Source organism: Meriones unguiculatus, chromosome 3 (genome assembly GCF_030254825.1).
Source record: "Meriones unguiculatus strain TT.TT164.6M chromosome 3, Bangor_MerUng_6.1, whole genome shotgun sequence".
Taxonomy (NCBI): domain Eukaryota; kingdom Metazoa; phylum Chordata; class Mammalia; order Rodentia; family Muridae; genus Meriones; species Meriones unguiculatus.
In genome coordinates, this window is record NC_083351.1 from 136,758,093 (window position 1) to 136,777,942 (window position 19,850).

The following is a 19,850-nucleotide window of genomic DNA, read 5'->3' on the forward strand; positions in this document are numbered from 1 at the left end:
CAGGCAGCCCAGAAGCAGGTAATAGACTTTAACAACAAGAGTACAGAGATCAGAATGCTGAGAAGTGAGACTGGAGGAGCACCATCCAGCTTAGAGGGGAGGAAGGCACTGAGTTGCTCCCTCTGGCTACTAAGGAGCTGTAACAGTATGTTGAGGGTACTGACACTCCATTTCTGAGCTGTAACTGGGGCTGGACACTAGGCCACTGGCACCTAAAGGCCACACTTGAGGGTCTTAGCCCTGCATTTGGAGTTGCAGTCTCCACTTGAACAGAGCAAAAGGACCTTCAGCTCAGGATGAAGCTTTGGAGGTGTCTCCACGCCATGCTTCATGGAATCTGCCTGCTTTGAGTTATATCTGTCTATCAAAGAGAGCTCAAGACTTCGGTGTTGAACTCTCCCAGGACCATCTGCAAAGGAACTGGAGACAGATTAGCCACTGGGCAGCGATCTGTCTACATTCCTCCAGTAAAAACTCTGAACAAAGGTCAGGCATGGTGAACATGGTGGCATTCGCCTTTAATCCGAGCACTGGGGAGGTAAAGGCAAGAGGAGAATTAAAACAAACCAAAAAGATGCCTGTCTCAGAGGTGCATGATAAGCCCGGCAGAGACAGGTGGTGAGTCTCTGTGAGTCCAAGGCCAGCCCAGTCTACACAGCGAGTCCAGGACAGCTAAGAGTACACAGAGAAACCCTTTTTAAAAACCAGGGAAAAAAAAAAATGCAGATTCTGTATATGACTCAGCCAGCCAGCCAGCCAGCCAGCCAGCCAGCCAGCCAGCCAGCCAGCACTTGGGAGGCAGAGGCAGGCAGATCTCTGTGAATTCAAGGCTAACCTGGTTTAAAAAGCGAGTTCCAGGCCAGCCCTGGGCAACGCAGTGAGACTCTCTTAAAAAAACCCACAGATACACCAATGCTAACACTTCTCTTAGATGTATACAAATATAAAAAAGATGAGAGAAAAAGCAAAGCAAAAGACAAAGCATTCAAAGAAAAATAATCTGAGACAAATGCAGACTGAATTAACTTTATTCTGTAAGGAATTTGGAGAGCACAAACGATATTGCATTAAAAAACAAATCAAAATCTGTACATCATTCAAACTTTAAAAATCAGTCAGTATTGACACTAAAAAATGTACTGAGCAATTTCATCTTAGAACAAAATACTATCAATGTTTTATCACAACTAGATACACAAACAGAAAATGCGAAATGATTAACTTGTGAATCTCAAAAGGGGCCCAGTGAGTTTCAGGGAGCACCAATGCACCAGTGTGGCTGCCACAGACCCTGCAAAGTAACAAACTTCACCTGGGTAGCAAAGAGAAGCAAATAAATAAACCAAGGCAGGAAGAAGTGCTCATGACTGGATTCTAGGGTAAAGTTTTGGTTCATTTTGTTGTCTCAGATATCTCCTCTATTTTCTTGGAGTGAAATAACTGGGTATGTAAAGGTCTAAAAATATTTACCAATTACATTTTACTTTTCCAGTACAAGGAACCTCACACTTAACAAACAGGATGCTTGTCTGTCAACGGCTATTAACTGTGTTAACTTTTTGAATTGTTCTTTAGATTTAGTCACTGTAACTACAGACAACTGTTAGCTGCCAATGGGTGCTGGGAACTGAACCTGGGACCTCTGCAAGAGGAGCAGGTGCTCTTGAACACTGGATCCCCTCTCTGGCCTCAAAAGTATTTCTTTTAAGAACTACAGTATACTCTTGTCTTAAAAACAACCTCTAAATCAAGAATGTATACATATATGTTTGTTCTTTTTTTATAAGACAGGGTCTCACTGTGTAGTTCTGGATGGCCTAAAACTCACAATGTAGAACAGGCTGGTCTTGAACTCAGGAACCATCCAACCTCTGCCTCTCGAAAGCTGGGATTACAGGTGTGCGCCATCACACCTGATTCAAGTCAAGAATAAAGAACTTTTCTGTTTCCTAAAATTTAAGGAATGTTTATTCAATATTTTTTTACAATAAATATGAAGTTTTCATATATCAGGAGTCTTGAAAGTAATTTTAGGTAATCCAATTATAGTCATTCACAATTACACTCCAAAGGTTCTAAAGTACAATTCTTGGTTCTTTGTGCACTAAATTTTACTAAGAGATGCTGTAGCTTGAAACTTAAATACCATTATTTGATGTAATTTATTTCTGTTTACTACATCCACTTACATGCGTATGTGCGTGCGTACATTTAGCGCATGTCAGAGAACAACGTGCACGTTCTGCTATGTTGACCCATAGCAGGGACCGACCTCCGGTGAGCAGGCTTGGCAGCAAGATCCTTACCATTGACTTATCATCTGCCCAAGAAGCAGTAGTTAACAAAAATGTTTTGTTTTTTTTCTGGTGTCAACCTTGGACACACTTAAGCAAGTGTGTTACCGACCTATACCTCCAGCCTTGCTTGGTTTTCTGACATGAGGCTTTATTATGTAAGGCTGGCCTCAAGTTCATGATCTTTCTGGCCTGCCTAGTGGGTGCTAGGATTACAGGCATGCATTACCATGCCTTGTTTTAAAAGGGGGGAAATTCACACCCCACTCAATCGTCCTGAAGGAATATTAGATTTAAAGTATTAAAGTATTTGTATGTAGTGTAATAGAGATGTGGAAAGAAGCACTTCTGAGGTAAAGGAATCGTATATAGTATGGATTGGCCACAATCACTTTCTCCAATGCAAGTCAATAGATGAGTCTGTACTTAGGCAAAGGCCGAGGGTCAGAGAAAACCTGAAATAGTAACACTATTCTGTCCACTATGATGCAGCGGACAGAAGTGGAGGCCTGAGTGTAGTAACAGCAAACAATGGGAAGGCAGGTGCGGGATCATCACAAGTTCAAAGCCAGCCCGAGCTCCACAGGGTCTCTCTCAAAAGTAGGAAATAAAAAGAAAGAAATGCAAAAGTCCCATTATGCTACTTATCTTTAATTGTAGAAAACCAATGCAAGCCAACTACTACCCATTTCTGATGAAAAAATTAAAATAAAAACTCTGAACCTATTTTGTAAACTCCTATTATAACAGTCTTAGTTCCAGTTCATATGTTCCATTCAGTCCAGTAAGATTTGAATTCAAGAAGTGGCAGCAAAATATGACAAGAACTTCTAGCTTTCCTTAGGGGACCATCCCATCACAATGTCATTGAAGGAGGATAGGTCAGCGGCCCCGTAGTGGCTGGCATACTTTATTCTACATTCAGTACAAAATCCCAGCGTTTCCAGATACTGAAGGTGTTGGTACCCAAGGTTTACATTACAGATCATTGCACCCTGAAAACAGGTCTGATCTAAATGGAGTCTGGATGAGTGTGGGGTAGTACTTACTGACTGACGGCTTCTTTAACACACACTGGTTTCTTGTATTTAAAAAATAAGCAAGACAGAATTTTAACAGTCTTACTTTACAATACATTGTAAACTTCACAGACCAGCACAGGTACAAAGTGACTCCGATGTTTATAATACTTTGTATCGTCCCTTATTTGTTGGTTGGTATGAATTTTGCTATAATAGAAAATAAAAGAGAGAAGGTTAGAAAAAGTACACACACAAAAAGTAAATGTTTAAAATCATTTTTTTTAAACAATTTTCAAAACTATCAGACAGCTAAAATAAAAAGTCTACTGTTGGCCAGGTGTAGTTGTCACGCCTTTAATCCCGGCATTCTCTTAAAGAGAATTCCAGGACAGCAAGGGTTATAGTAAAAGCCTGTCTCAAAAAGTAAAAATGAAAAGTGGGAGGGGGTTTGACACTGGACATTACTGTTTCTGTGTGGAGAGAGAGGAACTGCTCATTAAAGAACCTGTCTCTCTCTTCACCCCTGCACCTCTTTCCTGATAAGCTGGTCTACTACAAGCATCAAATCTCTATTACTCTTCTGTGGAACCATCTCAAACCTACTACTATATTAGCAGTATGTCTTTGAGACAAGGTAAAATTCAATAACCCACACACTGGCTGTGAACTTATGAGATCCTCTTGCCTCAGCCTCCCAAGCTCTAGGAATACAGGTGTGAGTCAGCACATCTGGCTTGAAGTCCTGATTTAAAGGACTTGTCTATTATATTATATTCTCTCTCTCTCTCTCTCTCTCTCTCTCTCTCTCTCTCTCAAAGACAGGGTTTCTCTGTGTAGCCTCAGCTGTCCTGAACTCACTTGTAGACCAGGCTGGCCTCGAATGCACAGAGCTCTACCTGCCTCTGCCTCCCTGAGTGATGAGATATAGGCACGAGACACCAACACCGGGCTTTGTCTCTTGTTTTATATTTTCTCTTTTTAAAAAGTATGTCCCCCTTTAAGCTGGGCACATGAATTTAGTCCCAGGACTCAGAAGGGAAAGGCATGAGGATCTCTGTGAGTTCCAGGACAGCCAGGACTACACAGGGAGACCCTGCCTGCATCAAAAATAAATGAATAAATAAATACTCCCCCCAAATGAATTCTATAAATTATAAATGGAATTTCAGAAAAGTCCCTACATATTTGTCCCTAAGACAACCAAGCAGATGCCCTTCCAAGGCACCTGCTGTTTGAAGAGTTTATAACCCATAACTGGTACTTAAGATGCAATGATGTATCAGTTGCCCCTTAGAAATATCATCTGTAACAGGCTGCTCTTTTTCTAAAATTTAAGTCACTGCCTAAACTTAAAAATACTGACCGCATAAGCCCGGTGGTGTTGGTGCATGCCTTTAATACCAGCACTCAAAGCAGAGGCAGGTGTGTCTCTGAGTTGGGAGGCCAGACTGGCCTACAAAGCAAGTTTTAGTTTAAACAGAAAGGGGAAAAATACAGAGGAATTTTAATCCAGCAACATGGCAAGTCTGATCACACCCAAAGACCTTCTACATCTTTGTGATCCTGCTGGAATACAAATATACCCTTTGTACACACCTTTAATCCCAAACAATGAAGTAAAAGTTTATAGAAGGAAGCACCCATGTTTTGAAAATGATGTCTAATTGAGGGACAAAGTGACTAATCAGAGAAGATTTGACAGAGAGGAAAGAGAGGCTACTAAAGAGAGAGCAACACAGAAAGAGGAAGAGAATAGGCAGCTTTACCAGGATAGTTATACAGAGAAAGGTTGCTGACAGAGAAAAAGCTAAACACAGGTAAAGACAGACTAGCCAGAGAATGAGAAGGAACCGGAAGACTAGAACCAGAAGATTAGATTGCTAGAGTTAGTTTGAGGCCAAGCAGAGCAATTCAGTCAGAAGCTGAGAGAAGCCAGTTTGAATCAATCAGCCTGGACAGGAGTTTGAGCTAGAATAGCTGGGTTGAACCAGCCAGTGAGAGTTTAGAAAGAGCTAGGAAGAGTAAGCTTATTTAGCAGTAAGTCTCAAAGGCTGAAACATTCTAGGTAGGCCTAGATTAGATGGTACGAAGGCTAAAAGCTTCCAGGACGACATTGTAGGTCTAGATTAGATTGTATGGATGCTAAATCTTCCAGGACTAAGCCTAGGCTAGAAGATGAAGGCACTAAGCTTCCAAGTTGACAATTACATCAGGCGAATAAAAGATACTTTTACAAATAGCAAACAGGTCTGTAAAGGAATGTACTGCTGTTACTAACATCAACAGACTGGCCTCTCAATATAATGCTGACACAAAAACATCGAACAGCATATAATCGCTATGCAGAGGTGGAAAACACACAAAACTAATCTTCAAATTTAGTCACAATGTGGTTCTATCTGAGGGCGATGAATAATGACATGGAGGTCATGGGCAGGCTTTCAGATAGTGTAATGGTCTTCATTTCTTTGTCTGGAGTGATTATAGTTATATATCTACTCTAAAAGTTCTTCAAGATGTATCTGTGTTGAGACAGGGTCTCAAATAGCCCACCAGCCTGGCCTTGAACTCCTGATTTAACAGCTTCCACACCCTGAAGTGTTGAGATTACAGGTGTTCAGTTGGCAACATAGGCATTTGTGAGTTCCCTGCCTGTGTCTACTAAAGTTCAATGAAATGGTCACTACAGCAGGCCAGGCCTGCAGGTGTGTCTCACTCACCAGTCGGATCAGCTCTTCTTTTATGAGCCTGGTGATCTCCGCCTTCGCCTTCTGCACAGCCAGCTCATTGGCACCTGATGGTTCAGTAGGAAACACACAGTTCATACAACTGAACTACACTGGCTGCCCCTCCACACTAAGGAGGTTCAGGCAGTGCATCGCCTGCCCAGATAGCAAACTAGTATAGCTGGTTTGCTTTCTAAGTTAAACTTTCACCAACAGACTTGAGTTAGTAGAAGTATGTCAACCCGGTGCTCACTTGGACAGCACAGGCTGCAGAAGAAATGAGTGCAGTCCTGCTCAAGGATGATACACAGTCATGAAGGGTCTCATGTTCAAACAGAAAAGAAAACGTATGTCCTTAACACCCATACTATCCTTGAGCACTCTTCACACTCCAATCCCACAAACAGACCTTTCAGCTTCATATTTCTATGGTTCTGAATTCCCTTAAGTCAAACCTCATGTGACACAAGATCACGTTTCTTACAGTTGCTCCTCACTGTCAGTCCTTCCTCCTGTCAGTTTCATGCTGACCCGTGTTACATCTACAGAAACCCTCCTCTAACTCCAGCTTCTAACAAAAGCAACAGTGCGTACTTTCAATGGCCAAGTAGATTTTCCGCTCTCCTTCTTTGGGTTCTTTGCCAGGAGGGAAGTAAGTCCCTCTGATGGTGATGGCGGCTTCAGAGTACTCACTGATCCTCTGCAAGGCTTCCTTAGAGGTGACCTTCCACCTCGCCGTCTGAAAAAGACAGGATTGGGGATCACACCACAACATAAATCCCTGAGCTCAGAGAAGGTGAGACAATTCAGTGGATAAAGCTCTGATCTGAGACCTGAGCTCAACCCTGGAACTGCTTGTGGGAGGAGAAAACAACTCCTGCAAGATGGCCTGACTTCCAGGTGCCCACACCAACACCTGTGCCCCTCTCAAACAAGTAAGATGTAATACAATCAGTCCAAATTTCTGAGTTGAAAAGCATAGATTCAGTGTCCCTCCTCTACAGGTAATAATCAACCAGTAATGTTCACTGACAGATAATGCAGCTTCAAAGGCTGGAGGCACAGCTCTGTGGCAGAGCATTCAAGTCTGGGTGCCTGGATTGTATCAATTCCTAGGTTCTCTCTCTAGTGCTAGAATATAAATGAGCAGAGACCACTGTGGCATTGCACAGAGTGATCCACCACCTCAGGTGGGAGGGTGTGGCGCTGAGGTCATCCTTAGCTACACATCCAAGTTTGAGGCAGGGTTACAATATGAGTATGAAGCCCTACCTCAAAATAAAGTCGACAAGACAGAACAAAAACAAAAGCCTAAACAAGCAGTATGTGTGTCTTAAGGAAGGGATTCTGTTCCTAAGAAGCATTTTTACCTCACAAAACAAAAACCACTAAGTCTGTTACTTGCCTGTGGGAAGTCATTAATTTCTAACTCTTCCTCGTATCTCTTGAAAGATTCACTCTGCCCACCCTCCTGTCTCTCCTCTTCCTGCTTCTCCAAAGGCACGTAATTGAGCTTGGCATTGATCTTCTCAGCAAGCTGTTCCGCAATGGTTTTCGCTGACACCGTAGGAGCCAGAATGGTGCCGCCTCTGAGGATGGCATTGGTGGCCTGCTGCATCACATCCTGCGGTTTAAGAAGACCTCCAGTTAAACCTCAGCCGGAGACAGAGACAGGGCCAAGGACCTCACCACACACAATTCTCCTTAAAGCCACTAATTCAGCTTAATGAGCAGAAAGCATCCTTCTAATGCAGTCGCTCACACATGCAATTTATCTGTATATGTTCATAAGTGACAGTGTCATTTACCTCTCATCCTGAAGAAAAAAAAACGGATGTTCAGTGGCCTACCATGTATGACACTGTACCATCACACTGATCATTAGCTAACTCTCAATACTACACATAGCCGTTTTTCTAAAATCACATACTCTGTGACTACTAGGCATTTCTACTGCACAATGCTTGCGCTGCCGTCATCAATGAGTCTTCCCCCACCCACAATGAACATCTAAACACTCAATAAATTATAGTAAATGACGCACTCAAAATGTTCAAAACACTGTCAGAATTAATTAAGCCAACCTTCTGCATGCTCTCAGGAGGCCAAGGAAAGGAGGTGACTGCCAGTGCTGGGTGCCTAGGGAACATGAGACCCTATGTCTAAAAAACCTAACACCTCAGTCAGGCAGTGGTGGCACACGCCTTTAATGCCAGTGCTCAGGAGGCAGAGGCAGATGGTTCTCTGAGCTGAAGGCCATGATCTACAGAGTGAGTTCCAGGACAGCCAGAGCTACACAGAGAAACCCTGTCTCAAAAAGCAAAACTACAACCAACCAAAAACCACCCCAAAACCTCAAAATCCTTCCAAAACACAAACCACATGAAATGTTTAAAGAAGAAAGCATCACTCGACTGCTTAAACATACTATTTTGAATGAGAACTAGTTGTTCATATATCTGGGGAATTGTTTCTAATATCCAATAAATGCACCCAATGAAAGCGATCAGGGAAGAAAAAATTAATTTTTTTCCAATTTTGGTTTAAATAAAAATACAATAAGTGACAGGATCTCTTATTTAGATGCTTAGAGAGAAAAATATTTTGGAGTAAGTTTTTGGTTGTGTGTGTTTGGTTTATCAAGACAGAATTTCTCTGTGCAGCCTTGGCTGTCTTAGATTTGCTTTGTAGACCAGGCTGACCTGAAACTCAGAGATCTGCCTGCCTCTGCCTCCCAGACTGCTGGAATTACAGGTGTGATCCACCATGCCAGGCTAGAGCTTACAGTTTTAAATTATAGAATATAAGCATAAACTTTACCATTTGAATATATTTAACTAATCACAAAAAATCTAAAGTATGCTATGTGGTGGTGGCACACGCCTTTAACCCCAGCACTTGGGTGTGAAAACCACATTTTTAGCATCAGGTCATAGGGGAAGCATCAGCATAGGAAAAAATTTCCGACTGTGGAGTACTCCAGATCAAGGATGCTCCACGACGAGAATGTTTCTCGACTCCATGTGAACTACAGCTCTCAGGTGCCTGACAGGCTTTCTAGAAGAGGCACACAGAGAGAGAGAGAGATCTTCCGAAGGCCAGTGTCAGAGACTCTTGGACTGAGCACGATGCACTCCTGAAAACTCAGTGTCTAACAAAACTTGTCCCTGAGCTCAATTTAGCTCCTGGCAAAACTCTGCACTGAAAGCCGTGTCCAAAGCACAGTGCCAGGAGCACACTCTTAACCCTGGCTCCTAGGAAATAGAGACGGGAGGACCAGGAACACAGAGAGTTCAAGGCCAGGCTAGGCTACAAGAAATGCTGCTTTAAAAAGACATCTTCCATTTTTTGTCTTCACTCTGAAGGTGACATGGCACAGCAACAAGAGCAATGAGTAAGACTCGGAACAAATTACTTAATACCTGAGACTCGATGCCCAGGTTCTTCTGAGCATTGATCCTAAGAGCCAGTCTCTTGGCAATCTCCAGCTTCTCAGCATTGCCCGCAGTGGGAGCAGGCACACTGGATGTGCCCGGCGCAGCCATGTCCTTTACTCTCTTCTTTGAATTAAACATGCTTTCAATTTGTTCATCAATCTGGGGGAGGGAGAGATGGATTAGTACACACTGTTAGAAATATTAATTTAGTTGTGGCTACTCAAACAAGAAATGTTCCCATAAAAAGCTAGAATTAGTTAAATTTACATAAATTCAAACACATGGTTCAACAGAAAAATATACCAGCTTTTCTTTCAATAATCTACGTTGATGGAAAAATTTAAAACAAGGAAAGAATACACAATGCTACATGACTGACTTAGACTTCTGAGAGGCAGGGAAAACAGATCTCAGTGTTGCTGACGAGGACACAGCACAAGTGAAAACAGCAGGTGAGAAGTGCATTCACTGACCTATTCCAGGCTCAGGCACTAAACCCAGATGATTCTATGAAGAAAGTAAGTCAGAAGAATGGCTGAAACTCAAGGCCAGTGATTCTTAGGAGGAACAATATAGTGTTCCTAAAGCAGGACTCTCACCCCAATTCATGAAGGTTTCTATTTCTTGTAAGACAGGATGCCATGTATGTAGCACACACTGAACTCAAACTAAGCGAAGCTTAGGATCATCCTCAACTTAAAAAAAAAAAAAAAAATGCAATTTACTTTCTATGCATTTGCTTGCCTATATGTGTGCCACGTACATCCTTGGGGCCTGAGAAGGTCGGAAGGGAATATTGGATCCCCAGGAACTGCAGTTAGGGGTGGTTGTGAGCCACCATGCGTATGAAGCACAGAAGAATTCAATTCCAGGAATTGATCCTCAGGAAGAACATCAACTGCTTTAACCCCTGAGCTATCTTTGTAGCCCTGCCCTTGAACTTCTGATCTTCCTGCTTCCTCTTCCAAGTATGGGAGTTGCAGGCTTGCAGGCAACACATTCAGTCCACGCACAGCTGGGGCTCATACCCAGCTGCCATAAGCCAGCACTCTAACAACTGAACCACATCCCTGCCCCTTCTTAGCAGAAAAGAAAAATAGGTTGGTGTAGTGGCATATGCTTCTCTTCCCAGCACTCCAGAAATCGAGACAAGAGGATTACCAGCTGGAGGCCAGGGTGAGCTCACTTCCCCATGAGGCAAGAACCAAGTCATATGAACCCTAATGCAGTTCCCTATCCTACCACCAAAAAAAAAGATCACCTGCTATTATCAGTGTGTGTGTGCACGTGCATGCGTGTCTGAAAGGACACACAGTGGAGCTGGCTCCTCCTTCCATCTTCATGTGGGTTCTGAGGATGAATTCAAGTAGTCAGGTTTCTATGGCAAGCGTCTTAAAAAGCCATTTCTCCAGTCGCATGTCTTTCGTTCTAAAGGCTGTCTTTGAACAGACAGGGTGTCGTACACCTACAATCCAGTCTCAAAAATGCTAACAGAAACGAACCAACAGCTGGTGACCTGGCTCAGGGGGTAAAGGCACGAGCCATGTAAGCCTGTTAACCTGAGTTTGAGCTCTGTGGTCTACAAGGAAGAGGGAGTACTGAGTCACCAACAATATCCTTGGACTTCCACATATATGCCATGGTATATGCACGAACACACGCACAAGCACACACGATTAATTCATAGAACCACAAAAAGACAAAACAAAAAAGCACAGCTTGCACCATAGGACCTGCAGCACGATGAGGAAAGTCACAGGCCTGACCAGATGTAGTGGGTTTTTATCTTCTCAGTTTCAAGGGTAGGGAAAGCTTACTGAGCTTAAATTTAATTAATTTAGAAAGCTTTCTAATGAAATGGTCTCAATTTAGCGCCTTTAAAAAAAAAAATATACATTATGTCTTATGGGGTTATAGCCATCAAATAGTTTTTATGATAAAGGTATTGGAACTGAACATTTAACTGGGTGAGGTTGTTTGAAATTATACAGCACACACACTATTGAAAATCTAAATATATTAAATCAGAAATGAGGAGTGTGCATGGTATTAGTTCAAAGTCTAACTTTTACTTTTCAATATTATTATTACAGCTATATATGTGCTGGAGATGGCGCCCAGCACACCTCATGCAGGGGGTGTGAAGAGTGAGCTAGAAGAGGACAAGGGACACTCCCTTCAGGAGCTGGAGCTGCCTGTCTGAGGTGGGTGCTGAAAAATAAACTCTGGCCCCTACATTTCTTCATCATGCTGAACCATCTCTCAAGCCCCTGCTTAAGCTCTCTGTTCTTCCTTGCTTTTAAAAATCACATTTATATTTATTTTGTATGCATGTGTGTTGTGTGTGACAGTTTTAAAAACATGGTTAAATTATGAGTGACTCTCCCCCTGAAAGTAGAGTAGATTTAAGGACTTGATCATCACCACCTCTTTCTTCCCTTTTCATTCATTCATTCATTTTGAGGCAGGGTCTCAGTATGTAGCCTTGGCTAGCCTGCAACTTACTATGTAGAGCAACCTGGCATGGAACTCAAAGGGATCCTTCTGCCTCCAGCATACTGAGTAAAAGGCTAGCTAAGCCCAGCTCTCACCAGCTAACTTTTGAGTTGACTCACTATAACCAAACAGCAACTTTACTTCCCTTTGAAAGAAATGGCCTGCAGGTGAAAGGAGAGGTGCCCCGTCTGTGTGCAGTGTGCTCCTCGACCAATCTTCTCTCAGGCTTCAGTGTCCTCAGCGTCAGGCTGAGCACACATGACTATTCTCACGGAGCTTACTGCGGCGCAGTCTGCTGTGCTGCCCAGGCTGACCTTGCATTCTACGGTTTAAGGCCTCTGCCCAGACCCTTGAGCAGCCACAGGGAGGTCTGGCATCACCACATCTAGCTTGGGATAAAGTTTACTATGATGTGTCAACAAATGTCCTATGAGCAAGCACGCTGGAAAATTCCCGCCTTAACAAAGTTAAATGGGTTCCTTGAATTATCTTCAACTTCTACACTCAAGCAGAAAGACCCCCAGTACTTACATCAACTGCAGCATCCTCATCATCAGAATCTTGCAGGCCAAGAGCAGCTTTCTGCAATTTTTTCCTCTCATTGGCTAAAGCCTGTTCTGTTTCATCGAACTTGAATCCCTTGCCAGAGAAGCCACTACTCTTTTTAATTATTTTTCCTTCCTTTTAAGAAAGAAGTTAGCAAAGTTAATTTTTAGAGGAAACATTATTAAATATTTTCAAAGCACAACATGCCAACTGAACAAAAACACTTAAGCAAAAGAGAAAATTCTAATTTCACTATTTTTCCTTCTAAAAAGGTAAGATGTGCACCCTTACTACGAGCACTTGGAAGGCAGCGGCAGCTAAATCTCTGAGAGTTCAAGGCCTGCCTGGTCTACACACCAAGTTCCAGAACACCCACTGCTACACAGAAGGTCCCCATCTCAAAAAACAAAAGAATAGCAAATAAAATAGAAATACATGAACACAGTTACCAAAATACCCAAGTACCACATAGCCACATCAGTAATTCACAAAAGGTGGTTTCAGGACTTGCCGCTTTCTGTTGATCTTTGAAGTCACTCCAGAGTTTTTCTAGGTCAGGAGGCACTGCAGTCCCTGACAATTCAAGAGCTTTAATTATGTCACCGGCATATCGAGCTTGATCTTCTGTGATGAAAGTATAGGCATAACCCTAATGCAAATGAAGAAGTACAATTACATACCATGAATCAAAACCAACACACAAAACCCAGTAGCTTTTGTATAAACCAATAACAAACTTAATCACAAGAAAAAGAGGAATACCTCATTCATAGAAGCATTAAAAAAAAAAATCTAAAAAATGCCTAACCAAGGAGGCAAAGACGTCTACAATGAAAACATTACAACACTGAAGAAGAATTCCATCGGTAGGGTGCTTGCCCAATATGCACAAAGCCCTGGGGTTCCATCCCCACACACAGCTAGAGACAACTATGCAAATGAGTTCTAGGCTTACCTACGCTATATGAGACTGTCTCCAGAGAGACAGAGAACGAAGAATATTCTACAAGATCGAAAGACCTTTGTAGTTACTGACAGTAATGTGACACTGCCACATTACAGAGAAGTAATCCACAAATCCAATGCAATACCCAGAAAATTCCAATGACATTCATTATCAGAGAAAAACAATCCTAAAATTCACATGGAAGCAAAGAGAATGACAGACAGTGAAAGCAATACTAAGAAAATTATTTTATACAGCAAAATTCAGTCTTTAGCTCAACAGAGATTTTTTGACATCTCTTTGAAAAATGAGATGGTAAAAGCTGTGTAGCTTTGTTTCCGGGCCCTCTTTTTTCTGTTCTGTCTGAATCCCTATTTTCTTGTGTCAATATTATGCTGTGTTCCTCATGCTGGCCCTGTTTTATAATCTGAGGTCAAGAATAACGGAGGAGCCAGAGTAAGAGAACAAACAAAGGTAACATTATCAAACCAGATCGGCTGAGGCTGCTGTCTTGAGTTCCTGTCTGAAAGCCCAGGGTGGAGCAGAATATCGCCTCCAGTGAGGTTTCCCACTAACAGAACAAACAGCAGCAGGAAGGTAACACCATTCAATCGAGCCTTATGAACCCTCAGGGGACACGGGGAAAGTTGAGGCAGGTGGCTGCAATTCCTGACTCAGTGTCCTCTGGTCCCTCCATGCATGAGCTTCTGCCTTCTATCTGCCATAAGCTTTTACATGATGTTCTAAAGACAGCAACCTCTGCTGGAGGTGACCTGCTCTTGTTTATGGTCTTTCTTCACTGTCACAGGGCAGTCCTTTCCTGGACAGGACATTTTGAGACAAAAATGCTTTGGAAGGGAGAGTAGACACAGCTCTGCCTCCAAAGATAGTTTCTCCATGAGCTCACACATAACAATTCAGCAATATAATGTCCACTACAGGTACATACAAGAGCTTTCCAAAGGGACTCCACCAGCACAGGAAATAACCCCACGAATTGATAAATGGTTTCACATGAGATTAAAAGCTGCTTCACAGCAAAGGAAATAATAATCAGAATTAAAAGACACCATAAAGAATAAAAGAAAAAATATAATTTAAACCTATTGTATGAAAAAGAATTTTAAAATAAGTAAATAAAACATTAATGCAAAGGAAAAGTGAAAGGGAAAATTTTGCCAATTATACTTTAGAAAGAGTGCTAAGATCTAAGACATGCAAAGAATTGATAGAACTAAACAAAACAAACAAAGCCAGATATACCTATAATAAACAGGCTAATGAATTAATAAACAGGTCTATAAAATAAGAAGCCCAAATGGCCAATATGTATTTATTATTTACTTTTATATGCATAAAAGTATATACATGTGGAGAGATGGCATGCAATTGTGAATAATGTAGGGGTTTCTGTCACTTGTTTTTTTTCCTTTCTTCCTTTTTTTTTTTTTTGAGGCAGGGTTTCTCTTTGTAGCCTGGGCTATGGAGGAACTAGCTATGTAGGCAAAGACAGGCAGACCTCTGTAAGTTTGAGGCCAGCCTGCTCTACAGAGCAGGTCCAGGGCTCTGTTACACAGAGAAATCCTGTCGCAAACAAAACAAAACAAAACAGAAACAAACAAAACAAAAACAACAACAACAAAAAAAAAACAAGGAAATCTAATATATCATTATTAATATTTCTTACAACAAAACACTCTGAGGACTTCAAAAGAATTTTTTTAGGGGTGGGGGAGACTGAGAGATGGCTCAGTGGTTAAGAGCACTGACTGTTCTTCATAAGATCTGGTTCAGTTTCTAGCACCAACACTTCTGTGTTGCTCACAACTGTCTTAACTCCAGTTCTAAGGGAGCCAACACACCTTTCTGGCCTCTATGAATAATGCATACACATGGTTCACAGATATATGTGCAGGGAAAATACCCACACACATAAAAATTATTTATTTATTTTTCAAAAAGAAATGATTGGCTGAGTGTACGGCTCAGTAGTGAGGTACTTGCAAGGGTCCTGGGTCCCACCCACAGCACTGAAAAATAGGAAAAATATTTGCTTTTGTTGTGCGTGGTGACTCATATACAATCTGTGGATCGTCCTGACAAACTAAGGTCTCATTATTGCCCAAATGAAACAAGAAGAGGCCTTAGAGCAGTGGTTCTCAACCTGTGGGTCATGACTCCTTTGAGGTCATATATCAGCTCTGCTGCATATCTAATATTTACATCATGATCCATAACAGAAGCAAAATTTCAGTTATGAAGTAGCAACAAAATGATTCCATGGTTGGGGTCAGCACAACATGAAGAACAGTATTAAGGGTCGCAGCGTCAGGAAGGGTGAGAACTCACTGCCTCAGACTAGAACACGGTCAATCCAAGAAAGCAAATAACAAAAAGCAATGAAACATCGTGAGTTACAAACAAGTATCTCTATGTGCAGAGAGAAGCAAAGCTACAGACACAAACTACTACCTCACTCGCTAGTGAGCTCTGAGGTACCTGATAATCTTAATTTTGTTTTTAAATGTGTTACGAGTGTTTTTTCTGTGTGTCTGCCTGCCATATGCAGGCCTGGTACACACAGATGCCAGAATATGGCATTGGGATCTCCAGGAACTGGAGTTAGAGATGACTGTGAGCCACAGTGTGAGTGCTATAAACAGAACAGAGGTCCTCCGTCAAAAGGAGCCAGTGTTTTTAACCAAAGCACCATCTCTCCAGCCCCATACTGGATAATTTTAACACAGAGGCACATGTGTATGTGATTAATAACATCTAATATGTTCTATTTAAAGATTTTCAAAACATTACAGTAACCTGTTATCTTTTCCTTAAACTTAACCCTGTGCTGTAATGTAGACATGATATGAAGACTTTACCTTGTTGCCCGCTCTTCCAGTACGTCCAGCTCTGTGCACATAATCTTCATAATGGTTGGGACAGCTGTAATTTACTACAAGAATGAGATGTTTCACATCTAGACCACGAGCGGCAACAGATGTGGCCACGAGAAGTTTGCAGGTTCCATTCTTAAAGTCATTTATGATGCTGTCCCTGTCATACTGATCAATACCTGCAGGTAAATTAAAAAGACAAACAGAAAAACATGTTGAAATTTCCATTTCCACTGAGAACGTTCAATAAGAAACAAAATCAAGGCTGGGGTGATGTCTCAGTGGTAAAGAACATTGGCTGTGTCCCAGAGGGTGCAGGGACAATTCCCAGCACCCATCAATAGCTGACAACCACAAATAACTCTGAATCCCTATTGTGACCTCTAAGGACACAAAGCACATACATGTTACACAAACATACATTCAGTGAACACACTAATACCCATAAAATAAATACATCTTTTAAAAATATCAAGTAATTCCCAACTTCGTTACAGATAAATTCAATACACAGTTATATAGTAACAGTAAGGTAAGAGTACATATCAGCCTCAGAAGGTAAAACTTGCTTACATAAAGAACCCTGAAAATTTTCTATACTTCGGGTGGCAGTGATGGACACTTTTAATCCCAGCACTTAGGAAGCGTAGGCAGGTGCACTCTGTGAGTTTGAGACCAGCCTGGTGTATAGAGTGAGTTCCAGGAAAGCCAGAGCCACATAGGAAACCATGGCTCGAAAAAATGAACACCTAAATGGTCGCTCTTGCAGCTCAGGTTCAATTCCCAGCACCTACTTGACAGCTCCAAAACCATGATATGGCACACAGTAATATAGTTCATTAACAAAATCTTGTAAAAACAAGTTTTCAAGATGTAGAATCTAGAACCCAAGTACACTGATGGCAGGAATATAAAATGTAATTCCTTAAAAAAAAAAAAAATCAATCTGTAATAAAAAAAAAATCAATCTGATGATTTCTCAAAAATTTACACTCAGACTTCTAGGACACCAGCAACTCCACTACTCAAAAGGAACTGCAGGGCATCAGACATCCACATATTATGTTCACATCATACACAACAGTCAAATAATAAAATCAGCCCAGGTCTCTATCAACAAGTGGATCAAAAGAAGATAGTAAATTTACACAAAAGGATATATTACCCAGCTTCTAAAAGAGTATCTAATAGATGTTAAAATATGAATTTTAAAATCATCAGGACCAACCGCATGAACCAGACAAAACACAAAAGGTTACAGAATGTATTATTTCACAGTATAAAGTATACAGGGTAAGAAACTCATAAAGACATAAGCTAGTATGAGCGTTACAATGCACAGGTGGAAGGGAGAAAAAGAATAATTGCTTAACAGGTAGTTTCCATTTGGGATCATGAAAAGCTCTAGGTATAAAATACAGAAAGATGCTTCTATGGGAAACAGTACCCACACTATAAAAATAAAGAGCCAAGTTCAAGTCTCTAATGCCCAAGTCTCTAACAACCAAGCATGCCTCCTTGTTCCACTAACCTAGCACTGGATGCTGGAGACAGGTGGGTTCTGACAGCTCACTGGCCAGAAAACCTAGTCGGTACAGTGAAAGAGTCTACCTCAAGTAATTACACGAGGAGCAGCAGAGAGCAGCCTGCACTACCATAAAGCTGGAATTTTGTCAAACCAGGGTCTTATTTCTTCTACTCCACTACAAACAACAAAGCAAACATTATTTTTCAGGGCTCAAGACAGTTCTTGGCAAGTTACATACTTACAACATCCTCTTGGATAAGTTCAGTAAACATCACTACAGCTTCCACAATGGGATGTTTTCTATGCTTTGCTTTGCTTTGTGTGTGTGTGTGAGTTACTTTCCCTTGAGGGTGGCTTGCAAGGTTAGAGGGGTGGATACCAGGGGATGGGGAGATAAATGGGACCAGGGTGCTTGATGTACAACTCACAAAGAATAAAATGGTTTTTTTTTTGGTTTTTTGTTTTTTTTTTTTAAGTTAAGTAAACGTTACCTCCATGAAGAGACATGCAAGGGTAAGATGCTCTCATCAAGTCCTTCAGGAGACCATCAGCATGTTCCTGCTTATCCACAAATATGATGACAGATCCTGACTCCTGATAGTGGCCTAAAAGCTCCAGTAATTTCAAGAATTTCTTTTCTTCTTCAATCACAATCTGAAAACACCACAATGTAGCAAGTTAATGCAAAACCCACAAATGTGTCCTAGAACAAAAATGTCTATTTAATCTGTAGCTTCCTACACAACAAAACAACTGAGCAAATGCAGACTTTTAACTGGTAAGTCTGTAACTCTGGCAACTGGTCACTGGTTCTCTCCATCCCTTAACCACGAATGCTACCAATCAAGACAAGAAAGACATGTAACCTCTCTGTCAGCCCTCAGTTCTAGTGGGAAGAACTAGAAAGAGCTTTAGTTCCATGTCCCTGGCAATAGATTGAAGGTTGTAAAAGGACAAATAACACTTAAAACTTTAGAAGCTATCAATTAACACCACCACCAAAATGATACACACAGGAAACTAGTGATGTCCTGAGCACGGTACGTACCACCTGCTGCTCCACGTCCGAGCAGACCACACTCCTGCCTCCAACCTGGACTTCAATGGGCTTGCTGAGGATCCTGCGGGCCAAGGCCTCCATAGCTCGAGGAAAAGTAGCAGAGAACATAACTGTCTGTCGGTCAGGACGAACGTTATCCACAATGCGCATGACCTGAACAATGACACATAAACACAGTGACTCTCCACAGATTTACACAATGCTCACATTAAGCAGAACCAACTTTAGAGAACTATTTCAGTTACTTTAAATTTGTTAACTTAGAAAATCTCAACTTATTTTATCCATGAATTTGCTGTTCTGTTTCAAGAAAGGGCGACCCAGGCTGGGGAGGCAAGGGCAAAGTCCACGCTGAGTAAGCACAAGAGCCTGAGCCCAGCCCAGCCGTGGGGGAAGCACTGGTAAACCAGCCCGGGGTAGGAGGAGAAGGCCAGGGCTTCCTACCCAGCCAGCAAGCCTAACCAGCAATGCCAGGTCTGGATACAGACCCGGCACAAAGAAACAAGGTGGACAGCCCCCAAACAACAGCCATTGCCACTCTCCTGTTTCCCGACACATCGGCATGCATACACACGTGCACCCACAAGACATAGGAAGAAAGAAAATGAGGAAAGAGGAGAAAGCTACGCAAGGAGGAACCTTGAAGCCTATTTGTTTTAAAGATAATTTATTTACTTTTATTTTATATGCACTGGTGTTTCCCCTGCATGTATGTCAGTGTCCAAGGGTGTCAGATCTTGGAGTTAACACAGTTGTGAGCTTCCATGTGGGTGCTGAGAATGGAACCCAGGTCCTCTGGAAGAGCAGTCAGTGCTCTTAAGCGCTGAACCATCTCTCCGGCCCTCGAAGCCTACTTTCTACGTCAATTTGCTAAGGTATTCAAATTACAACAGTCTCTCAG

The 19,850-nt window shown here is 41.9% G+C and overlaps 1 protein-coding gene across 1 annotated transcript in view; it reads right to left on the reverse strand.

The window, feature by feature from the left end:
• Window positions 1-1,010: 1,010 nt before the first annotated feature.
• The window catches only part of Ddx46 (DEAD-box helicase 46), a 45,085-nt gene continuing 26,245 nt past the window's right edge, over window positions 1,011-19,850 (reverse strand). The window contains exons 14-23 of the mRNA XM_021659697.2: window positions 18,938-19,102; window positions 18,381-18,543; window positions 16,347-16,540; window positions 13,033-13,170; window positions 12,507-12,656; window positions 9,465-9,638; window positions 7,448-7,666; window positions 6,637-6,781; window positions 6,037-6,110; window positions 1,011-3,523 (exon numbers count right to left, since the gene is read on the reverse strand). Of these exons, the coding sequence (XP_021515372.1) occupies window positions 3,476-3,523; window positions 6,037-6,110; window positions 6,637-6,781; window positions 7,448-7,666; window positions 9,465-9,638; window positions 12,507-12,656; window positions 13,033-13,170; window positions 16,347-16,540; window positions 18,381-18,543; window positions 18,938-19,102 (1,470 nt within the window). The 3' untranslated portion in view covers window positions 1,011-3,475. The remainder of the gene's footprint in view (window positions 3,524-6,036; window positions 6,111-6,636; window positions 6,782-7,447; window positions 7,667-9,464; window positions 9,639-12,506; window positions 12,657-13,032; window positions 13,171-16,346; window positions 16,541-18,380; window positions 18,544-18,937; window positions 19,103-19,850) is intronic.